This window comes from Coregonus clupeaformis, chromosome 21 (assembly GCF_020615455.1).
Source record: "Coregonus clupeaformis isolate EN_2021a chromosome 21, ASM2061545v1, whole genome shotgun sequence".
In the NCBI taxonomy this organism is placed as follows: domain Eukaryota; kingdom Metazoa; phylum Chordata; class Actinopteri; order Salmoniformes; family Salmonidae; genus Coregonus; species Coregonus clupeaformis.
In genome coordinates, this window is record NC_059212.1 from 3380975 (window position 1) to 3402625 (window position 21651).

Sequence of the window (21651 nt, forward strand, 5' to 3'; positions counted from 1 at the left end):
TGCTCTTTCTTTGCAACATTTCTAGCTCACCAGGAAGTTGTTTTCAGAGCTGAGGTCTTGACAGCGAGGGTTCTCCCAGCATTGACCTTTCACCCCTCTGACCACGCCCAACATGGCCACAGCCAATAACCACGCAGGACACAGCATCTTCAACCTGCACATACACAGAACACAGTTATACACACACACACTCACGGCATGATGCGGCTAAACTATACTCTCAGAAATAAAAGAGTGCTATGTAACATAATCTGTCCCTGTAGGAGAACCCCCTGAAAAAGGCTCAAGATAGAACCATTTCCAGGTCAGATGGAACCCATTTAGGTACCCAAAAGAAGCTGCGTTCCAAATAGAACCTGTTAAAGGATGCTATTTGGAACCAGAAAGCGTTCTATCTGATCTTAAAGCGTTCTATCTGGAACCTTTTTTCAGAGGGTTCCCCTACAGGGACACATGGTGCCACATACAGTCAACAGCAATCTGTAAGTAAGCAGCACAGCTGGAATTTACTGCCACAATCAAGTTCTGAATGTCATCATAAATTGAAGGATGGCAGATGAGGTTGACAAAAATGTGACACATTTCTTAACTAATGACTCAATGACACTTTCTATTTTCCCTAAAAGCTCCTGACTCAGGTGTTACTAACGGACGGACTGACTATGAGCTAACACCACTGTTCTCACTTTTTTTATGTGAACAAGTAAAGAATATTAAACATTTGCCCAATCAATTATAAAACCCCATCGCTGCAGAGGACTAAATGTGATTTTTTTAAATAATTAGAATTTAGTAAAATAATCATGTTAATTAATGGCAATCATTTAAAGGACTAAATAATTATATTATTTGAATTATCATTACAAAATAAATAATTACTAGAAAATTGGAAATAAACTTTAGAACTCAGTGTTCTGTTTATAATAACTCTCAAATCTAAAGAAGATAAATGTGATGTCACCAACCTGTTGCCAAAAGCTTCGCTCTCTCTCTCTCTTCTCTCTCACTTCTTTCCTCCAACCAGTCTATCACTTTTCTCTTCTGAGGAGTTGTCCTCTTGAGTGTCGGCACTGTTGTCCGTCTGTGTGTGTGTGCGTGTGTGTCTGAGAGTGTGCGTGTGTCTCTCTGTCTCTGGTCATCTCTTTTATACCTGAACCTGAGTGACGGAGGTTCCCAAGACCAACCGGAGACACGGGTTAACCCCCCCCATACACACACACACACACACACACACACACACACACACACACACACACACACACACACACCAGAGGGTTTAAGTGCATACAGCTGATGAGTGTCCAATGTATAACAAACGTTTAGACAACCATGTCCAGTCTTTGTCCACCAGTCAGGACTTGAATGTCAACAGAGTGAACAGGTGGATTATCGAGGGTCTGCCATGCCGTCAGAAGAGGAAGCTTGTTGCCTGCATGCTGAAGGTGAGGGTGTGGAGTTACTCTGGTCTGAATGGTCCAGGGCTCTGACTGACAACTGGCCGCTGGCTGGCTCTTTGTCTAGTGGATTCAACACACGTCCCTCTCTGGATTAGCACCTTTAAGAGGCTGTGTCATTTCGGTTAACCCAGAACTATAGTCTTGCGTAATTGGTCAGCTGCTCGATTACGTTCTGGGTCCATACATGTTAGGAGAAGATATGAAGAGATGCTAGAATAGAACCAGATCTAGGAGCTCCACCCTCTCTCTTTTCAAATTAAGGGCCGAATGTCCCCTCCCCTTCCAAAATTCGAAAGATGCTAACACCTGCGAAATCGTGATTTGTCCAAATAACCAGTGACGAAAAACCCAAACACCGGAACTATTGCTGGTCGTTCGCTATCGGGGCCCCTAGTATAAAGACAGATCAATGGTACCATTTATGTTTACAGAGTCTGTCCACCAGAGATTAGAGGCTGTGTGACAGACAAGATGGAGTGACTGGAGATGGAAGGAGGAGGAGGGATAGAACGGTAAAGAGGGAGGAGGAGATGGGGGGGATGGAGAGATTGGGGAAGGAGGAGGATTGGAGGGTGGCAAGAGGGTAATGACCTCTGACCTCCTCTTATCAGTGATTCAGCCATTCAACAGGGACCTGCTCTCTGTCAACGGCCGTTCACATTCAATTCAATTCAATTCACACACACACAAACTCACGCATGCACACACACGCGCACGCACACACAAAGACACACACACACACACACCTAGTCTGCTATTGCCAGGGTTCATTCAATAGGAAGCTGCTGGTGACGAGGTCTCAGATTGTCTAACTTCATTCTAATTCTAGAAATGGACAAGATGGTATCCATTAGTCCACAGATCTGACCTTGGCTTGCTGTGTTTGGGCCTGCGGATTGACACACACACACACACACACACACACACACACACACACACACACACACACACACATATATTGGGGGCGCATGGAGATGAGTGGTTTGTGGAGTGGAGGAGGCATTTAGTGAATGACCTCATTGATGGAAACACACAAGTACATCTGAACGTCTCCTCTTAGATGGAACCGTTTATTGACAGAGAGTTGACCATCAATACAAAATGTAAAAAAATAAAAATAAAATAACGTTGGCATGAGTACAATCATCTTTCTCCATTGATAGCATCTCTAACAGGGAAGACATGATGGAAACAGGAGGACAGGACACCATCTTGGACATTGTATCAACATAAAAACAACATACTCAATCATGCCGTGTTCTGGCCACCTGGCGGGGGAAGCAGTAAAGCTGACTTCAACACCAGGCTAGGGGTGAATCTCAATTCCGTCTCCTAGATTCCTCGCGTCATCTTTCCTCCCCATCCTTCTCAAAACGAATTGGAGGAGAAGGTCAGAGGGGAGGAACCTTGGATATTCCCCTCCAATGCATTTTGAACTGGAGGCGAGGACACAAGGAAATGAAGGAAATGCAACTGACATTCACCCGAGGGCTCACCTGGAAAGAAGTGTCCTAAAATAGAGACATGGGGGGACTTGGTGGAGGCCTTATGAGCCACAATGGATGACTTTACTTCTAACCCAGCATTAACACACCTGATTCAATTAATCACGATTGCTCTCCATCCAGGGGCACTGCACTGCTGCTGACCCCGCCCCTCCCAACGTGTGTGTGTGTGTGTGTGTTTGTGTGTGTGTGTGTGTGTGTGTGTGTGTGTGTATCTGGGAAAGGCAGAAGACAAATCTCCATTCTAACCAATGGACAGTAAAGTTGTATTCTATTGGACAGTAAAGTTGTATTATATTGTATTCTATAGAGCTGTGATACAACTGTGGTAGTTGAGTAGTGGTAGTAGTAGTTTGATGTAGGTTTGTGTGGTTTGATGCAGGTTTGTGTGGTTTGATGTAGGTGTATGTGTTTTGATGTGGTTTGTGTGGTTTGATGTGGTTTTATTTGGTTAGATGTGGTTTGTGTTGTATGATGTGGTTTGATGTAGGTTTGATGTAGTTTGTGTGGTTTGATGTGGTTTGATGTGGTGTGGTGTGTTCTGCAGGTGTTGCTGCATTTTGGTGAAGAGAGAGAGAGAATGAGAGAGAAAGAGCGTGATGGAGAGAGAGAGAGGTGGGGTGAGAGAGAGAGAGAGAGAGAGGAGTCCCCTAAGCAAGCTGGTCCTGGGGCTCTGTTCACAAACACAAATAGACCCCACAGAGCCCCAAGGACAACAACACAATTAGACCCAATCAAATCATGAGAAAACAAAAAGATAATTACTTGACACATTGGAAAGAATTTACGAAAAAACTGAGCAAACTAGAATGCTATTTGGCCCTAAACAGAGAGTACACAGTGACCACTGTGACTGACCCAAAATTAAGGAAAGCTTTGACTATGTACAGACTCAGTGAGCATAGCCTTGATACTGAGAAAGGCCGCCGTAGGCAGACCTGGCTCTCGAGAGAAGACAGGCAATGTGCACACTGCCAACAAAATGAGGTGGAAACTGAGCTGCACTTCCTAACCTCCTGCCAAATGTATGACAATATTAGAGACACATATTTCCCTCAGATTACACAGACCCACAAAGAATTCAAAAACAAATCCAATTTTGATAAACTCCCATACAGTGGCTTGCGGAAGTATTCACCCCCCTTGGCATTTTTCCTATTTTGTTGCCTTACAACCCGGAATTTAAATGGATTTTTTGGGGAATTGTATTATTTGATTTACACAACATGCCTACCACGGTGTGTGAAACAAACAAGAAATAAGACAAAAAAACAGCTCCTTCAAGTTGGATGGGTTCCGCTGGTGTACAGCAATCTTTAATTCATACAACACATTCTCAATTGAATTGAGGTCTGGGCTTTGACTAGGCCATTCCAAGACATTTAAATGTTTCCCCTTAAACCACTCGAGTGTTGCTTTAGCAGTATGCTTAGGGTCTTTGTCCTGCTGGAAGGTGAACCTCCGTACCAGTCTCAATTCTCTGGAAGACTGAAACAGGTTTCCCTCAAAAATGTCCCTGTATTTAGCACCATCCATCATTCCTTCAATTCTGACCAGTTTCCCAGTCCCTGCCGATGAAAAACATCCCCAAGCATGATGCTGCCACCACCATGCTTCACTGTGGGGATGGTGTTCTCGGGGTGATGAGAGGTGAAGGGTTTGCGCCAGACATAGAGTTTTCCTTGATGGCCAAAAAGCTAAATTTTAGTCTCATCTGACTAGAGTACCTTCTTCCATATGTTTGGGGAGTCTCCCACATGCCTTTTGGTGAACACCAAACCTGTTTGCTTATTTTTTTCTTTAAGCAATGGCTTTTTTCTGGCCACTCTTCCGTAAAGCCCAGCTCTGTGGAGTGTATGGCTTAAAGTGGTCCTATGGACAGATACTCCAATCTCCGCTGTGGAGCTTTGCAGCTCCTTCAGGGTTACCTTTGGTCTCTTTGTTGCCTATCTGATTAATGCCCTCCTTGCCTGGTCCGTGAGTTTTGGTGGGCGGCCCTCTCTTGGCAGGTTTGTTGTGGTGCCATATTATTTCCATTTTTTAATAATGGATTTAATGGTGCTCCGTGGGATGTTCAAAGTTTCTGATTTTTTTTAATAACCCAACCCTTATCTGTACTTCTCCACAATTTTGTCCCTGACCTGTTTGGAGAGCTCCTTGGGCTTCATGGTGCCGCTTGCTTGGTTGTGCCCCTTGCTTAGTGGTGTTGCAGACTCTGGGGCCTTTCAGAACAGGTGTATATATACTGAGATCATGTGACAGATCAGATTGCACACAGATGGACTTTTTATTTGAAGGTAATTGGTTGCACCAGATCTTTATTTAGGGGCTTCATAGCAAAGGGGATGAATACACACGCACCACTTTTCCGTTATTTATTTTTTAGAAGTTTTTGAAACAAGTTATTTTTTTCATTTCACTTCACCAATTTGGACTATTTTGTGTTTGTCCATTACATGACATCCAAATAAAAATCCATTTAAATTACAGGTTGTAATGCAACAAAATAGGAAAAACGCCAAGTGGGATGACTACTTTTGCAAGGCACTGTATCTATTGGGTGAAAAACCACAGTGTGTAATCACAGCAGCAAGATTTGTGACCTGTTCCCACAACAATTTGTCTGTGACTCAACACTCTATCCTTCAATCTCTTTCTACGACAGACAGACAGACAGACAGACAGACAGACAGACAGACAGACAGACAGACAGACAGACAGACAGACAGACAGACAGACAGACAGACAGACAGACAGACAGACAGACAGACAGACAGACAGACAGACAGACAGACAGACAGAGGAGAGAGAGTGTGATGAATAAGTAAGTAGGTCCAGTAAGTAGTTTATATGGGCTGTAGGGTCATAGCCTGCTGATCTGAATAGTTGTGAATCCGTAATGGAATTCGGAGAGGAAGCTACATCCATCCATCAAACAGAGAGAGGGATCCCCTTCTCAGACATACCCCATCCATCCATCAAACAGAGACAGCCAGGTAGAGCTAGATAGGGGACAGGAGAGAGGGGGAGGATGGGCTGTGGACAGGAGAGAGGGGAAGGATGGGCAGTGGACAGGAGAGATGGGGAGGATGGGCTGTGGTCAGGAGAGAGGGGAAGGATGGACTGTGGACAGGAGAGAGGGGAAGGATGGGCTGTGAACAGGAGAGAGGGGAAGGATGGGCTGTGGACAGGAGAGAGGGGGATGGATGGGCTGTGGACAGGAGAGAGGGGAAGGATGGGCTGTGGACAGGAGAGAGGGGAAGGATTGGCTGTGGACAGGAGAGAGGGGAGGATTGGCTGTGGACAGGAGAGAGGGGAGGATGGGCTGTGGACAGGAGAGAGGGGAAGGATGGGCTGTGGACAGGAGAGAGGGGAAGGATGGGCTGTGGACAGGAGAGAGGGGAAGGATGGGCTGTGGACAGGAGAGAGGGGAAGGATGGGCTGTGGACAGGAGAGAGGGAATGATGGGCTGTGGACAGGAGAGAGGGGAAGGATGGGCTGTGGACAGGAGAGAGGGGAAGGATGGGCTGTGGACAGGAGAGAGGGAATGATGGGCTGTGGACAGGAGAGAAGGGAAGGATGGGCTGTGGACAGGAGAGAGGGGAAGGATGGGCTGTGGACAGGAGAGAGGAGAAGGATGGGCTGTGGACAGGAGAGAGGGGAAGGATGGGCTGTGGACAGGAGAGGCTGGGTTTCATTTTCTTCTCAACTTAATAAAGGGATATTGCTCTCTGCGGTTTATATGTGTGTGTATCCTCAGTCTGAGTGTGTGTTGAACTGTGTGTGTATCCCCGTAGGAGTGTGTGTTGAACTGTCCCAGCTAGCGCATAACGTTCTGAGAACCATATGTTTATCAGTGCTTGGTGAGAGTGTGGTTATCCTATGGTTATTTTACATACAACCTTCCCACAATGTTCTGGGCAGGATAACCAGCTAGCACATAATGATCTGAGAACCATATGTTTCTGGTGGGAATTTCAGTACTTCAATCAATTAAAAATGAAAAGCTGAAATGTCTTGAGTCAATAAGTATTCAACCCCTTTGTTATGGCAAGCCTGAATAAGTTCATGAGAACAAATGTGCTTAACAAGTCACATAATAAGTTGCATGGACTCACTCTGTGTGCAATAATAGTGTTTAACATGATTTTGGAATGACTCTCTCATCTCTGTACTCCACACATACAATTATCTGTAAGGTCCCTCAGTCGAGCAGTGAATTTCAAGCACAGATTCAATCACAAAGACCAGGGATGTTTTCCAATGCCTCGCAAAGGGCACCTATTGGTATATGGGTAAAATGCTGAGCTATAGTCAATGAACAGCTTTCTTACGTAGGTATTCCTCTTATCCAGATGGGATAGGGCAGTGTGCAGTGTGATGGCGATTGCATCGTCTGTGGATATATTGGGGCGGTAAGCAAATTGAAGTGGGTCTAGGGTGACAGGTAAGGTAGAGGTGATTTGATCCTTGACTAGTCTCTCAAAGCAGTTCATGATGACAGAGGTGAGTGCTACGGGGCGATAGTCATTTAGTTCAGTTACCTTTGCTCTCTTGGGTACAGGAACAATGGTGGCCATCTTGAACCATGTGGGGACAGCAGACTGGGATAGGGGGAGATTGAATATGTCCGTAAACACACCAGCCAGCTGGTCTGCGCATGCTCTGAGGGCGCGGCTAGGGATGCCGTCTGGGCCGGCAGCCTTGCGGTGGTTAACATGCTTAAATGTCTTAATCACGTTGGCCATGGAGAAGGAGAGGCCACAGTCCTTGATAGTGGGCCTCGTCAGTGGCACTGTGTTATCCTCAAAGCGGGCAAAGAAGGTGTTTAGCTTGTCTGGAAGCGAGACGTCGGTGTCGGCGACGTGGCTGGTTTTCTTTTTGTAGTCCGTGATTGTCTGTAGACCCTGCCACATACGTCTCGTGTCTGAGCCGTTGAATTGCGACTCCACTTTGTCTCTATACTGATGTTTTGCCAGTTTAATTGTCTTGCGGAGTGAGTAGCTACACTGTTTGTATTCTGCCATATTCCCAGTCACCTTGCCATGGTTAAATGCAGTGGTTCGCGCTTTCAATTTTGCGCGAATGCTGCCATCTATCCACGGTTTCTGGTTAGTCACAGGTTTTAATAGTCACAGTGGGCACAACATCTCATTTTACATTTTAGTCATTTAGCAGACGCTCTTATCCAGAGCGACTTACAGTTAGTGAGTGCATACATTTTCATACATATTTTCTCCTATACACTTCCTGATAAACTCAGTCACCGTTTCAGTGTATTCGTCTAAATTATTTTCGCAAGTTACCCGGAACATATCCCAGTCCGCGTGATCAAAACAATCTTGAAGCGTGGATTCCAAATTGGTCAGACCAGCGTTGAATAGTCCTTAGCACGGGTACTTCCTGTTTGAGCCCAGCCTCCTCTGCTCCCCTTCCCCCTCCCTGTCGCTGTCTCCCCCTCTCTCTCGCTCCTCCTCTCTCTACCTCCCCCTTCCCCCCCCCTATACCTCCCCCTAAATTTGATTGTGTAGCTCAATGAAGCTACGTAAAGATTATTTGGGCATGAAGAATTAAAATTCTACTCTCGGTACAATTGACTTGAAATTGGAAGGAAATCTTTATGTAATTTAGTAATTTGGGTGAACTATCCATTTAAGCAGCATATATCAATGCTCTCTCTACCCCACCTCCCCCTCCCTCCCCTCCTCTTCCCTCCCTCCCTCCTGATCTAATGAAATGTTACTTTGACTCTGAGAGTTGGAGGTAAAATAATGTTGCAAATATTTATTAAGCAACATGTTTTGTCCAATCTATTAACAAGCCTACTGATAACTATCCATCTTTCACTCCCCCTCTCCCCCACTCCTCTCTCTCCCTCTCCCCCACTCCTTTCTCTCCCCCTCTCCTCTCTCTCCCCCTCTCCTCTCTCTCCCCATCTCTCTCACTCCCTCTCCGCCTCAGAGGAGGCTGGTGTGAGGAGCTATAGGAGGACAGGCTCATTGTAATGGCTGGAATGGAATTAATGGAACAGAGTCAAACATGTGGTTTCCATATATTTGATGTGTTTGATACCATTTAATTTATTCCATTCCAGCCATTACAATGAGCCCGTCCTCCTATAGCTCCTCCCACCAGCCTCCTCTGCCCCCCTCCCTGTCGCTGTCTCCTCCTCTCTCTCTCCCCCTCCCTCCCCTCTGTCCTCCCTCCTATACCTCCCCTAAATTTGATTGTGTAGCTCAGGACTGCCCTACCCTGTTCCTGGAGAGCTACCGTCCTGTAGGTTTTTGCTCCAACCCTAATCTAGCACACCTGATTCTAATAATTAGCAGGTTGATAAATTAATCAGGTTAGTAACACCTGGGGTTGAAGCGAAAACCTACAGGATGGTAGCGCTCCAGGAACAGGGTTGAAGCAAAAACCTACCGGAGGGTACCTCTCCAGGAACAGGGTTGAAGCAAAAACCTAACAGAGGATAGCTCTCCAGGAACAGGGTTGAAGCAAAAACCTACCGGAGGGTAGCTCTCCAGGAACAGGGTTGAAGCAAAAACCTACAGGAGGGTAGCTCTCCAGGAACAGGGTTGAAGCAAAAACCTACCAGAGGGTAGCTCTCCAGGAACAGGGTTGAAGCAAAAATCGACAGGAGGGTAGCTCTCCAGGAACAGGGTTGAAGCAAAAACCTACAGGAGGGTTGCTCTCCGGGAACAGGTTTGGGCAACCCTGGTGTAGCTCAATTAAATTACTTAAAGATAATTTGGACATGAAGCGCAAAAAATGCTACTCTCTGTACAATTGACTTGAAATTAGAAGCAACTCTATCACGGCTCAGGCTAAGACCCAGATGCAGACATAGGAGACAGATTGAGACTAGTCTCAGAGTTTATTACTGAACAAGGGGCAGGCAAGTCAAGGCAGGCAAAGAGTCACAATCCAAATCAGAGTCAAGCAGGCAGGATCAGGACAGGCAGAAAGGTCAGAACTGGGAAGACTAAGGAAAAACAAAAACTAGCGAACTGGGACCACGCTGGTGGGACAAGACAAACTGACAACAGACAAACAGAAAACGCAGGTATAAATACACAGGGGGTAATGGGGGGGAATGGGAGACACCTGGTGGGGGGTGGAGACAAGCACGAAGACAGGTGAAACAAATCAGGCTGTGACAGAAATCAATATGTAATTTTGTAATTTGGTTGAACTATCCATTTAAGCAGCATATATCAACGCTCTCTCTACCCCACCTCCCCCTCCCTCCCCTCCTCCTCCTCCCCCTCCCCCATGATCTAATGAAATGTTACTTTGTCTCTGAGTGTTGGAGGTCAAATAATGTTGCTAATAGTGAGACAGTTCCTTTATTTATTAAGCAACACGTTTTGTCCAATCTATTAATAAACCTGATAACTTTCCCTCTTTCTTTCTACCCTCTCCCTTCTCTCCCGCACTCCCCCTCTCCCCCCCTCTTTTCTCTCCCCTCCTCTCTCTCCCCCTCTCCCCCCCTCTTTTCTCTCCCCTCCTCTCTCTCCCCCTCTCCCCCCACTCCTTTCTCTTCCCCTCCTCTCTCCCCCTCTCCCCCTCCTCTCTCTCCCTCTCTCCCCCTCTCCCCCTCTCCCCCTCCTCTGTCTTCCCCTCTTCTCTCTCCCCCTCTCCCCGCGCCTCTCTCTCACCCCCCTTTCCCTGCTCCTCTCTCGCCACCTCTCCCCCTACTCCTCTCTCTCCCCCTCTCCCCCTATTCCAAAACCTTTGGACATTAATATGGAGTTGGTCCCCCCTTTGCTGCTATAACGGCCTCCACTCTTCTGGGAAGGCTTTCTACTAGATGTTGGAACATTGCTGCGGGGACTTGCTTCCATTCAGCCACAAGAGCATTAGTGATTTTGGGCACTGATGTCAGGCGATTAGGCCTGGCTCGCAGTCGACATTCCAAATCATCTCAAAGGTGTTCGATGGTGTTGAGGTCAGGGTTGTAAACTTCTGACCCACTGGGAATGTGATGAAAGAAATAAAAGCTGAAATAAATAATTCTCTCTACTATTATTCCGACATTTCACATTCTTAAAATAAAGTGGTGATCCTAACTGACCTAAGACAGGGAATTTTTACTAGGATTAAATGTCTGGAATTGTGAAAAACTGAGTTTAAATGTATTTGGCTAAGGTGTATCTAACTTCCGACTTCAACTGTCTATATACAGTGAGGGAAAAAAGTATTTGATCCCCTGCTGATTTTGTGCGTTTGCCCACTGACAAAGAAATGATCAGTCTATAATTTTAATGGTAGGTTTATTTGAACAGTGAGAGACAGAATAACAACAACAAAATCCAGAAAAACGCATGTCAAAAATGTTATAAATTGATTTGCATTTTAATGAGGGAAATAAGTACTTGATCCCCTCTCAATCAGAAAGATTTCTGGCTCCCAGGTGTTTTTTATACAGGTAACGAGCTGAGATTAGGAGCACACTCTTAAAGGGAGTGCTCCTAATCTCAGTTTGTTACCTGTATAAAAGACACCTGTCCACAGAAGCAATCAATCAATCAGATTCCAAACTCTCCACCATGGCCAAGACCAAAGAGCTCTCCAAGGATGTCAGGGACAAGATTGTAGACCTACACAAGGCTGGAATGGGCTACAAGACCATCGCCAAGCAGCTTGGTGAGAAGGTGACAACAGTTGGTGCGATTATTCGCAAATGGAAGAAACACAAAAGAACTGTCAATCTCCCTCGGCCTGGGGTTCCATGCAAGATCTCACCTCGTGGAGTTGCAATGATCATGAGAACGGTGAGGATTCATCCCAGAACTACACAGGAGGATCTTGTCAATGATCTCAAGGCAGCTGGGACCATAGTCACCAAGAAAACAATTGGTAACACATTACGGCGTGAAGGACTGAAATCCTGCAGCGCCCGCAAGGTCCCCCTGCTCAAGAAAGCACATATACAGGCCTGTCTGAAGTTTGCCAATGAACATCTAAATGATTCAGAGGAGAACTGGGTGAAAGTGTTGTGGTCAGATGAGACCAAAATCGAGCTCTTTGGCATCAACTCAACTCGCCGTGTTTTGGAGTTGGAGGAATGGTGCCTATGACCCCAAGAACACCATCCACACCGTCAAACATGGAGGTGGAAACATTATGCTTTGGGGGTGTTTTTCTGCTAAGGGGACAGGACAACTTCACCGCATCAAAGGGACGATGGACGGGGCCATGTACCATCAAATCTTGGGTGAGAACCTCCTTCCCTCAGCCAGGGCATTGGAAATGGGTCGTGGATGGGTATTCCAGCATGACAATGACCCAAAACACACGGCCAAGGCAACAAAGGAGTGGCTCAAGAAGAAGCACATTAAGGTCCTGGAGTGGCCTAGCCAGTCTCCAGACCTTAATCACATAGAACATCTGTGGAGGGAGCTGAAGGTTCGAATTGCCAAACGTCAGGCTCGAAACCTTAATGACTTGGAGAAGATCTGCAAAGAGGAGTGGAAAAAAATCCCTCCTGAGATGTGTGCAAACCTGGTGGCCAACTACCGGAAATGTCTCACCTCTGTGATTGCCAACAAGGGTTTTGCCACCAAGTACTAAGTCATGTTTTGCAGAGTGGTCAAATACTTATTTCTCTCATTAAAATGCAAATCAATTCATAACATTTTTGACATGCGTTTTTCTGGAATATTGTTTTTGTTATTCTGTCTCTCACTGTTCAAATAAACCTACCATTAAAATTATAGACTGATCATTTCTTTGTCAGTGGGCAAACGTACAAAATCAGCAGGGGATCAAATACTTTTTTCCCTCTCTACAGTGGGGAAAAAAAAGTATTTAGTCAGCCACCAATTGTGCAAGTTCTCCCACTTAAAAAGATGAGAGAGGCCTGTAATTTTCATCATAGGTACACGTCAACTATGACAGACAAATTGAGAATTTTTTTTCCAGAAAATCACATTGTAGGATTTTTAATGAATTTATTTGCAAATTATGGTGGAAAATAAGTATTTGGTCACCTACAAACAAGCAAGATTTCTGGCTCTCACAGACCTGTAACTTCTTCTTTAAGAGGCTCCTCTGTCCTCCACTCGTTACCTGTATTAATGGCACCTGTTTGAACTTGTTATCAGTATAAAAGACACCTGTCCACAACCTCAAACAGTCACACTCCAAACTCCACTATGGCCAAGACCAAAGAGCTGTCAAAGGACACCAGAAACAAAATTGTAGACCTGCACCAGGCTGGGAAGACTGAATCTGCAATAGGTAAGCAGCTTGGTTTGAAGAAATCAACTGTGGGAGCAATTATTAGGAAATGGAAGACATACAAGACCACTGATAATCTCCCTCGATCTGGGGCTCCACGCAAGATCTCACCCCGTGGGGTCAAAATGATCACAAGAACGGTGAGCAAAAATCCCAGAACCACACTAGGGGACCTAGTGAATGACCTGCAGAGAGCTGGGACCAAAGTAACAAAGCCTACCATCAGTAACACACTACGCCGCCAGGGACTCAAATCCTGCAGTGCCAGACGTGTCCCCCTGCTTAAGCCAGTACATGTCTCAACTCGTCGTGTTTGGAGGACAAAGAATGCTGAGTTGCATCCAAAGAACACCATACCTACTGTGAAGCATGGGGGTGGAAACATCATGCTTTGGGGCTGTTTTTCTGCAAAGGGACCAGGACGACTGATCCGTGTAAAGGAAAGAATGAATGGGGCCATGTATTGTGAGATTGAGTGAAAACCTCCTTCCATTGAAGATGAAACATGGCTGGGTCTTTCAGCATGACAATGATCCCAAACACACCGCCCGAGCAATGAAGGAGTGGCTTCGTAAGAAGCATTTCAAGATCCTGGAGTGGCCTAGCCAGTCTCCAGATCTCAACCCCATAGAAAATCTTTGGAGGGAGTTGAATGTCCGTGTTGCCCAGCGACAGACCCAAAACATCACTGCTCTAGAGGAGATCTGCATGGAGGAATGGGCCAAAATACCAGCAACAGTGTGTGAAAACCTTGTGAAGACTTACAGAAAACGTTTGACCTGTGTCATTGCCAACAAAGTGTCACGGTTCAGACAGACGACAAGAGGACCACAATTGCGTCACACCAGAAAGTTTATTTAAACTTAAAGGGAAAGGGATGTAGGGAGTGAGTGAAGGCTCCAGGGGTTATCCCGTCCGATGTGCTGGGTCTGTGCCTCCCCCCAGTGGCAGCGATGCGTCCGATGACGCCGGTGGTTGGTGGTCCAGAAGTCCTGGGGGGAGGAAACACAGACACAACGGGGCGGAATGAAACCAGGCAGCAGTACAGTTCAAGGGAAATCCAAAATACGTAGTAGCAAGGCAGAAGGCTGGTCAGAGTTACCGGGATTGAAGAGTAGTCAGGAGTCGTAATGGCAGAAGCAGGTCTGGATCTCCTGAGGCAGAAGAGTATCCAAAAACAGGCAGGTTCGGGGTCACAAAACCAGGGTGAGCCAGAAGCGCGAGCAAACAGGTTCCGGGTGTGAGCTTTGCAGACGATCTGACACCGGAGAGCTGAAAGACAGGGCCTAAAATACTGGGAGAGGTTAGTGGGTAATGCAGCGCAGCTGGCAGAGTAATTAGAGCCGAGCAGAGCAGGGACAGGTGGAGCTAGTTAGGCTGAGTAGAGAGAGGGAGGTGAGCAGAGTGGAAGATAGTGGAAACAAATTAAGGTGGTAACCCGGTGGAGTGAGAGGGCTCATGACAGAACCCCCCCAAGGGGACGGCCCCAGAAGTCCCAAGAGCAACACCACGCCGGGCGGGAGGAGGGGAGCCGGAGGAGGGCTAGAACTCCTCCGAACGGTCCGAGTGAACGTCCTCATCCTCGGAGGAAGCCGGAGGGCTGTGGTCGGGAGATGGGACAGGTCCCGAGACAGGATCAGGCACAGGACAGGAAGCCGAGCGGGCCGGACGGTTAGGGATCCCTCTGGGGCGGCCCCTACGGATGGCAGGTTGATCAGGATGCCGTTGGTGGAAAGCGGTGATGAGAGTCCTGTCCACAATCCGACTAGCTGGCACCCAGGTCCTTTCCTCAGGTCCATAGCCCTCCCAGTCAATGAGGTACTGGAGACCCCTACCCCTCCGTCTGGACCGAAGCAGGCGGCGGGACGGTGTAAACCAGACCACCATCGACGAGCCGTGGAGGAGGAGGACAAGGCGCAGCAGGGACCAGCGGACTCCTGGGCACAGGCAGGGGCTGCAGCAATCCAGCTGGGGGCTGGCAGAACGACTTGTGTTGGTTGCAGATGGGGCAGGCTTGGACGAATTCCGTACATCCTTCCTCAGAGAGGGCCACCAGAACCTCTGGGCGAGCAGGTTGTAAGTGCGGGTGGAGCCAGGGTGACAAGCTAGGCGGGAGTCATGTCCCCACTGAACGACCTGGGACCTCAGGTCTTCGGGGACAAAAAGGCGGTCAGCTGGGCAAGTGCTGGGACCTGGCTGGTTACGGAGAGCCTCCAGCACCTGTTCCTCAACAGCCCAGGTCAGAGCTGCAACGATGCAGGGACTTGGCAGAATCGACACAGGGTCCTTGGAGGGGTCAGGAGCGGAGTTAGTAGGTACTGGCCGAGGGGTGAGTGCGGCGGCACGCAGGCAGGTTCGGTGGCAGTCCTCTCCCCACTCCTGATCACCCCGGTCACCCAGTCGAGCTGAGGGTTGTGCCGGGGCGGAGCCATGGGTAACCCAGGATGAGGGGTTGGCCTGGAGAGGGGAGCAGGTGAAACTGGATAGTTTCTTGATGGTTTCCGGACAGACCCATCGAGACCGGGGCCGTGACATGAGTGACCGATCCGAGTAAGTGTCCGTCCAGTGCCCGGGCAGGAATAGGAGGTGTCAAACGGAGGTTCTCCAGTCCCAGTTGGCGTGCCAGCTTGATGTCCATTATGTTGGCTTCGGCGCCAGAATCCACCAGAGCAGCCAGGGTGTGAGTTGAGTCAGGGAGGCGGAGGTGAACTTGCAGCAGGGGTTTGCGGTCGGAGGACTGGATGGTCATTGAACTCAACCGGACTCCCCCTATGCCCGGTGAGCTTCGGCCCTTTAAAGGGCAGGTTACCACACGATGTCCATCACCTCCACAATAGAGGCAGAGGTTTGAGGTGAAGCGTCGCTGGCGCTCTGCAGGAGTGAGAGAGGCTCGCCCAATCTCCATAGGCTCAGACTGATCAAGCTGACCTGGGTGAGTGGCAGTAGATGACAGGAGCCCAGTCGGATCTCTCCGAATGCCGGTAGTAGGTGGACCTTGGCGCCCCCCTCCCACGACGACGGGTCTGTATCCTACTGTCGATCCTGACAGTCAGTGCGATGGCTTCATCAAGAGTGGAAGGCAGTTCATGGGAGACCAACTCGTCCTTGATATAGTCAGCCAAACTATGGAAGAACGCGTCCACCAACGATGGTGTGTTCCAAGAACTTCGTCTAGCCAGGGTTCGGAAGTCGATGGAATGGTCTGCGACTGTACGTCTGCCTTGTCGAATACTGAACAGTTCACGAGACGCCTCTGCGGTTGGGGAATCCAGGTCAAACACCTTCAGCATCTCCTCAGCAAACAGGTCGAAGGTTGCACATGCGGGGGTTTGACGTTCGAACTCTGCTGTTCCCCAGAGTCGAGCTCGGCCCGTCAGGTGAGTGATGGCATACCCAACTTTAGCCCCCTCCGTGGCGAAGGTCCTTGGCTGCAAGGAGAACTGAAGTCGGCAGCTAGTCAGGAATGGCCGGACCTGGGTTGAATCGCCGTTGAACCGCTCGGGGTTTCCAATCTTGGGTTCCGAGCAGCGGCTGCAATGACCGGGGCAGGTAACTCGGGGGCAGGGCTGGTGGGCAGACTGGCTGGGGTCAGGTTGGTGAGGAGTTGAATGATCATGGCGAGTTGTTGTTGCTGCTGCTGGGACTGCTGCTGGTGCTGCTGGAACTGCTGATGCTGTTGGTGGCCGACCTGAAGCAGAGAGAGGAGATGACGCCGCTCATGCGGCCTAGCTCTCTCTCAGTGTGTTCCAGGCGTAGCATGGCGGTGGGTTGCTCAGGCTCTTCGGTTTCCATGTCGGGGGGAAGTGTGCGGTGAGTCCATGATGGTCAGATCGTACTGTCACGGTTCAGACAGACGACAAGAGGACCACAATTGCGTCACACCAGAAAGTTTATTTAAACTTAAAGGGAAAGGGATGTAGGGAGTGAGTGAAGGCTCCAGGGGTTATCCCGTCCGATGTGCTGGGTCTGTGCCTCCCCCCAGTGGCAGCGATGCGTCCGATGACGCCCGGTGGTTGGTGGTCCAGAAGTCCTGGGGGGGGGGAGGAAACACAGACACAACGGGGCGGAATGAAACCAGGCAGCAGTACAGTTCAAGGGAAATCCAAAATACGTAGTAGCAAGGCAGAAGGCTGGTCAGAGTTACCGGGATTGAAGAGTAGTCAGGAGTCGTAATGGCAGAAGCAGGTCTGGATCTCCTGAGGCAGAAGAGTATCCAAAAAACAGGCAGGTTCGGGGTCACAAAACCAGGGTGAGCCAGAAGCGCGAGCAAACAGGTTCCGGGTGTGAGCTTTGCAGACGATCTGACACCGGAGAGCTGAAAGACAGGGCCTAAAATACTGGGAGAGGTTAGTGGGTAATGCAGCGCAGCTGGCAGAGTAATTAGAGCCGAGCAGAGCAGGGACAGGTGGAGCTAGTTAGGCTGAGTAGAGAGAGGGAGGTGAGCAGAGTGGAAGATAGTGGAAACAAATTAAGGTGGTAACCCGGTGGAGTGAGAGGGCTCATGACACAAAGGGTATATAACAAAGTATTGAGAAACTTTTGTTATTGACCAAATACTTATTTTCCACCATAATTTGCAAATAAATTCATTAAAAATCCTACAATGTGATTTTCAGGAAAAATTTTTCTCATTTTGTCTGTCATAGTTGACGTGTACCTATGATGAAAATTACAGGCCTCTCTCATCTTTTTAAGTGGGAGAACTTGCACAATTGGTGGCTGACTAAATACTTTTTTCCCCCACTGTATATATATTTACAGTACCAGTCAAAAGCTTGGACACACCTATTCATTCAAGGATTTTCTTTATTTTTACTATTTTCTACACTGTAGAATAATAGTGAAGACATCAAAACTATGAAATAACACATATGTTGGTAGGGCATGGCGCTTGCAGCGCCAGGGTTGTGGGTTCGTTTCCCACGGGGGGCCAGTATGAAAATGTATGCACTCACTAACTGTAAGTCACTCTGGATAAGAGCGTCTGCTAAATGACTAAAATGTAAGATATAAACAAATCAAAATATATTCTATATTTGAGATTCTTCAAATAGCACACTCTTGGCATTCTCTCAACCAGCTTCACCTGGAATGCTTTTCCAACAGTCTTGAAGGAGTTCCCACATATGCTGAGCACTTGTTGGCTGCTTTTCCTTCACTCTGCCGTCCGACTCATCCCAAACCATCTCAAATGGGTTGAGGTCGGGGGATTGTGGAGGCCAGGTTATCTGATGCAGCACTCCATCACTCTCCTTCTTGGTAAAATAGCCATTACACAGCCTGGAGGTGTGTTGGGTCATTGTCCTGATGAAAAACAAATGATAGTCACACTAAACCCAAACAAGATGGGATGGCGTATCGCTGCAGAATGCTGTGGTAGCCATGCTGGTTAAGTGTGCCTTGAATTCTAAATAAATCACAGACAGTGTCACCAGCAAAGCACCCTCACACCATAACACCTCCTCCATGCTTTACGGTGGGAACTACACATGCAGAGATCATCCGTTCACCCAGAACGCGTCTCACAAAGACACGACTGTTGGAACGAAAAATCTCCAATTTGGACTCCAGACCAAAGGACAAATATCCACCGGTCTAATGTCCATTGCTTGTGTTTCTTGGCCCAAGCAGGTCTCTTCTTCTAATTGGTGTCCTTTAGTAGTGGTTTCTTTGCAGCAATTTGACCATGAAGGCCTGATTCACACAGTCCCCTCTGAACAGTTGATGTTGAGATGTGTCTGTGACTTGAACTCTTTGAAGCATTTATTTGGGCTGCAATTTCTGAGGCTGGTAACTGTAATGAACTTATCCTCTGCAGCAGAGGTAACTCTGGGTCTTCCATTCCTGTGGCGGTCCTCATGAGAGCCAGTTTCATCATAGCGCTCGATGGTTTTTGCGACTGCACTTGAAGAAACTTTCAAAGTTCTTGAAATGTTCCGTATTGACTGACCTTTATGTCTTAACGTAATGATGGACTGTCATTTCTCTTTGCTTATTTGAGCTGTTCTTGCCATAATTTGGACTTGGTCTTTTACCAAATAGGGCTATGTTCTGTATAACCCCCTTACCTTGTCACAACACAACTGATGTCAGTGGCCTGTTAGCGAGTTGTAGGCCTTACCGATGTTGGTGATGACTTTGCTAAAGATCAGTTGGGTGTCAGCATTGAAGGGTCCAAAGTCACTCAAGGAATCACTCAAAAAAGTATAGAAGGCCACCTTTGATGTGTCTGTGAACACAGGAGTGTAAACATATTTAGTTCTATCACTCATCAAATAATGAAATTGTTAAAGTTGTAGACAGGAAATCCAGAGGAAACTAATTTCAAGCATTTGAGTTGAATAAAGGGTACATCTTTGCCATAATTACTTCTATGGACCGCGCCGTTGAGGGTTATCTCCATTTTAAAGTAGTCAATTGCTTCTTCTTCTTCTTCTTCTTCTTCTTCTTCTATGAGATTATTGACAGTGGGTAAACAAACTGAAAGGGTACATACTGCCACCTGGAATGTGTTATCTGAACAGGCGTAAAGCCAAGGTTGGTGATTTACTGCCACCTGCCGTTATGGTTATGCCCAGGCGTACATACGGCATATACGTTCTTGTTGAAAGTTAACAGATAGTTTGTAGAGCATTTACAGATGGACTATCCAAATAGGCAGAGGCTTAGTCGGCTCGGGGATTAGAACCAGCGACCTTTCGGTTACTGGCACAACGCTCTAAACCACTAAGCCACCTACTTTACACACATTCTCAGCTCTCCTCATAAAGACCCTCCCTTCACATTTCTCACTGTCAATGATCATGTGAATTACTTCCTGAGTTATAGGCTAGTGTGTTTCGAAGTAGCCTACAGTGTTGTTTTGAATTGTGAACAGTGAGCGAGTTCTAGAGCAGATGGTGTTAACAAACTGTAGCATAGCCTACCTGTGTTTAGTTCAATCAAAGCACATATTTTGTGTAGTGGCGCGTGCCGTTTTGATGTGCGCCGTTGAGTTTTGGTCACGAGAGAAAAATGCGACCATTCACACAATCGTCCTAAAATCTCATAAGAAATGAAGTGGTGTTTTTTTTGTCTTACAGTAACGTTATAATATGCTATTTTATTCGGTTCTGTAACGTAGAATACTGTCATTATGTGATCTTGCAGACATTGATTCAGCTTTGATCTAACTTATTAAACAAGCATAACTCGTCGCCTGTTCTCTGTGAGTGGAGCGGAGCCTGTGCATGGAGTCTCCTGCATTGACCTTTAGCTGTCGGGAGGAAAGGTCTGCAGCCACTCCGATCCCAAAAGGTGTTACAGTATAATTAATTGGCTTATCCCTCAATCTTGTTGATGTAGGTGGAGCTATGTGATCCGTCCTCAACCCGTAGGAAGTTGACCATCCAGCGGACTATTTTTAAAACGGTGAAAGTTCTCAATGGCGTCGCCCATGCTAAAACAGGCCTTGTTGCCTTCTATTAAACTCTATGATGACAAGTTATCCACTATCAGAACGCATAATGCAACCAATGGTATAAAACAAAATGACCTGTATTAACTCTCTCCAGTTCCCCCCCACCTTGTCCTTGTAGATACAGTTCAGTCTTAGTGACGCTCAGCTCCACTCAGATTGGATACTTATTTTTTTTCAGCTCCTCCACCTTCTCAATAGTGTTTTTATGCTCTAAATTCAAAAAGTGTTTAACTCACCTGTGTGTGTGTGTGTGTGTGTGTGTGTGTGTGTGTGTGTGTGTGTCTTCCAGAGGTGCAGCATGTGAGGACCTGTCCAATAGACTGTGCGTCTCTGTACGATGTCTACATGGTGGTTCCCTCTCTGGGCTTCCATCCAGTAGAAGTCTACTGTTACATGGAAAACAGAGGGTAAGACACTCACACGCACTTTATAATAGGGTTGTACAATTCCTGGTTGGAAAATTCCTGGAATTACGAGGGAATAAGCAGGAAATCCTCCTGCCAGGATTTATGGAAAACCAGGGAATTTGGGGAAAGTTACATTATTATTCATGTACTCAGAGGTGTGTGTGTGTGTGTGTGTGTGTGTGCGAGAGAGAGATAAGCTGAATGATGTCTTTGAGAAAACCCTACTCAGCAGAATTGAGAACAGACCCCTCTCTTAATTTCCACTACTTCCTGTTAAAAGGTCAAAGTTCACCGGACAGTTTTCTACCAGGGGCACACTGTTGACCACACACACACACACACACACACACACAAATACACACACACACTTCTTGTATTTCCATTAATCTATTTCTGAGCCAACCAAGCAGGAAAACTAAATCACTGACACTGCATCCCCACACCCACATCCACACCACCAGTAACCCATCATGTTGAACATTCCATACTGGAACAACGGCAGACAGATGTTTCCCTGAGGTTTGCCATAAAGTTAAGACCATAGAAATAGAAGGAATAGAACGGGCGTCCCCATTCAA

General features: G+C 47.2%; 1 protein-coding gene across 2 annotated transcripts in view; it reads right to left on the reverse strand.

Moving 5' to 3' along the window:
* LOC121538749 (pro-opiomelanocortin A) overlaps nucleotides 1–1112 on the reverse strand; it is a 2284-nt gene extending 1172 nt beyond the window's left edge. The window contains exons 1-2 of one of the 2 annotated variants that reach the window (XM_041846908.1): nucleotides 966–1112; nucleotides 31–154 (exon numbers count right to left, since the gene is read on the reverse strand). In XM_041846908.1, coding sequence (XP_041702842.1) covers nucleotides 31–147 — 117 coding nt within the window. In that variant the 5' untranslated portion in view covers nucleotides 148–154; nucleotides 966–1112. Of the gene's footprint in view, nucleotides 1–30; nucleotides 163–965 lie in introns of those variants that run through there. The other variant, XM_041846907.1, reaches the window with a different exon arrangement.
* Between the last annotated feature and the right edge of the window lie 20539 nt (nucleotides 1113–21651).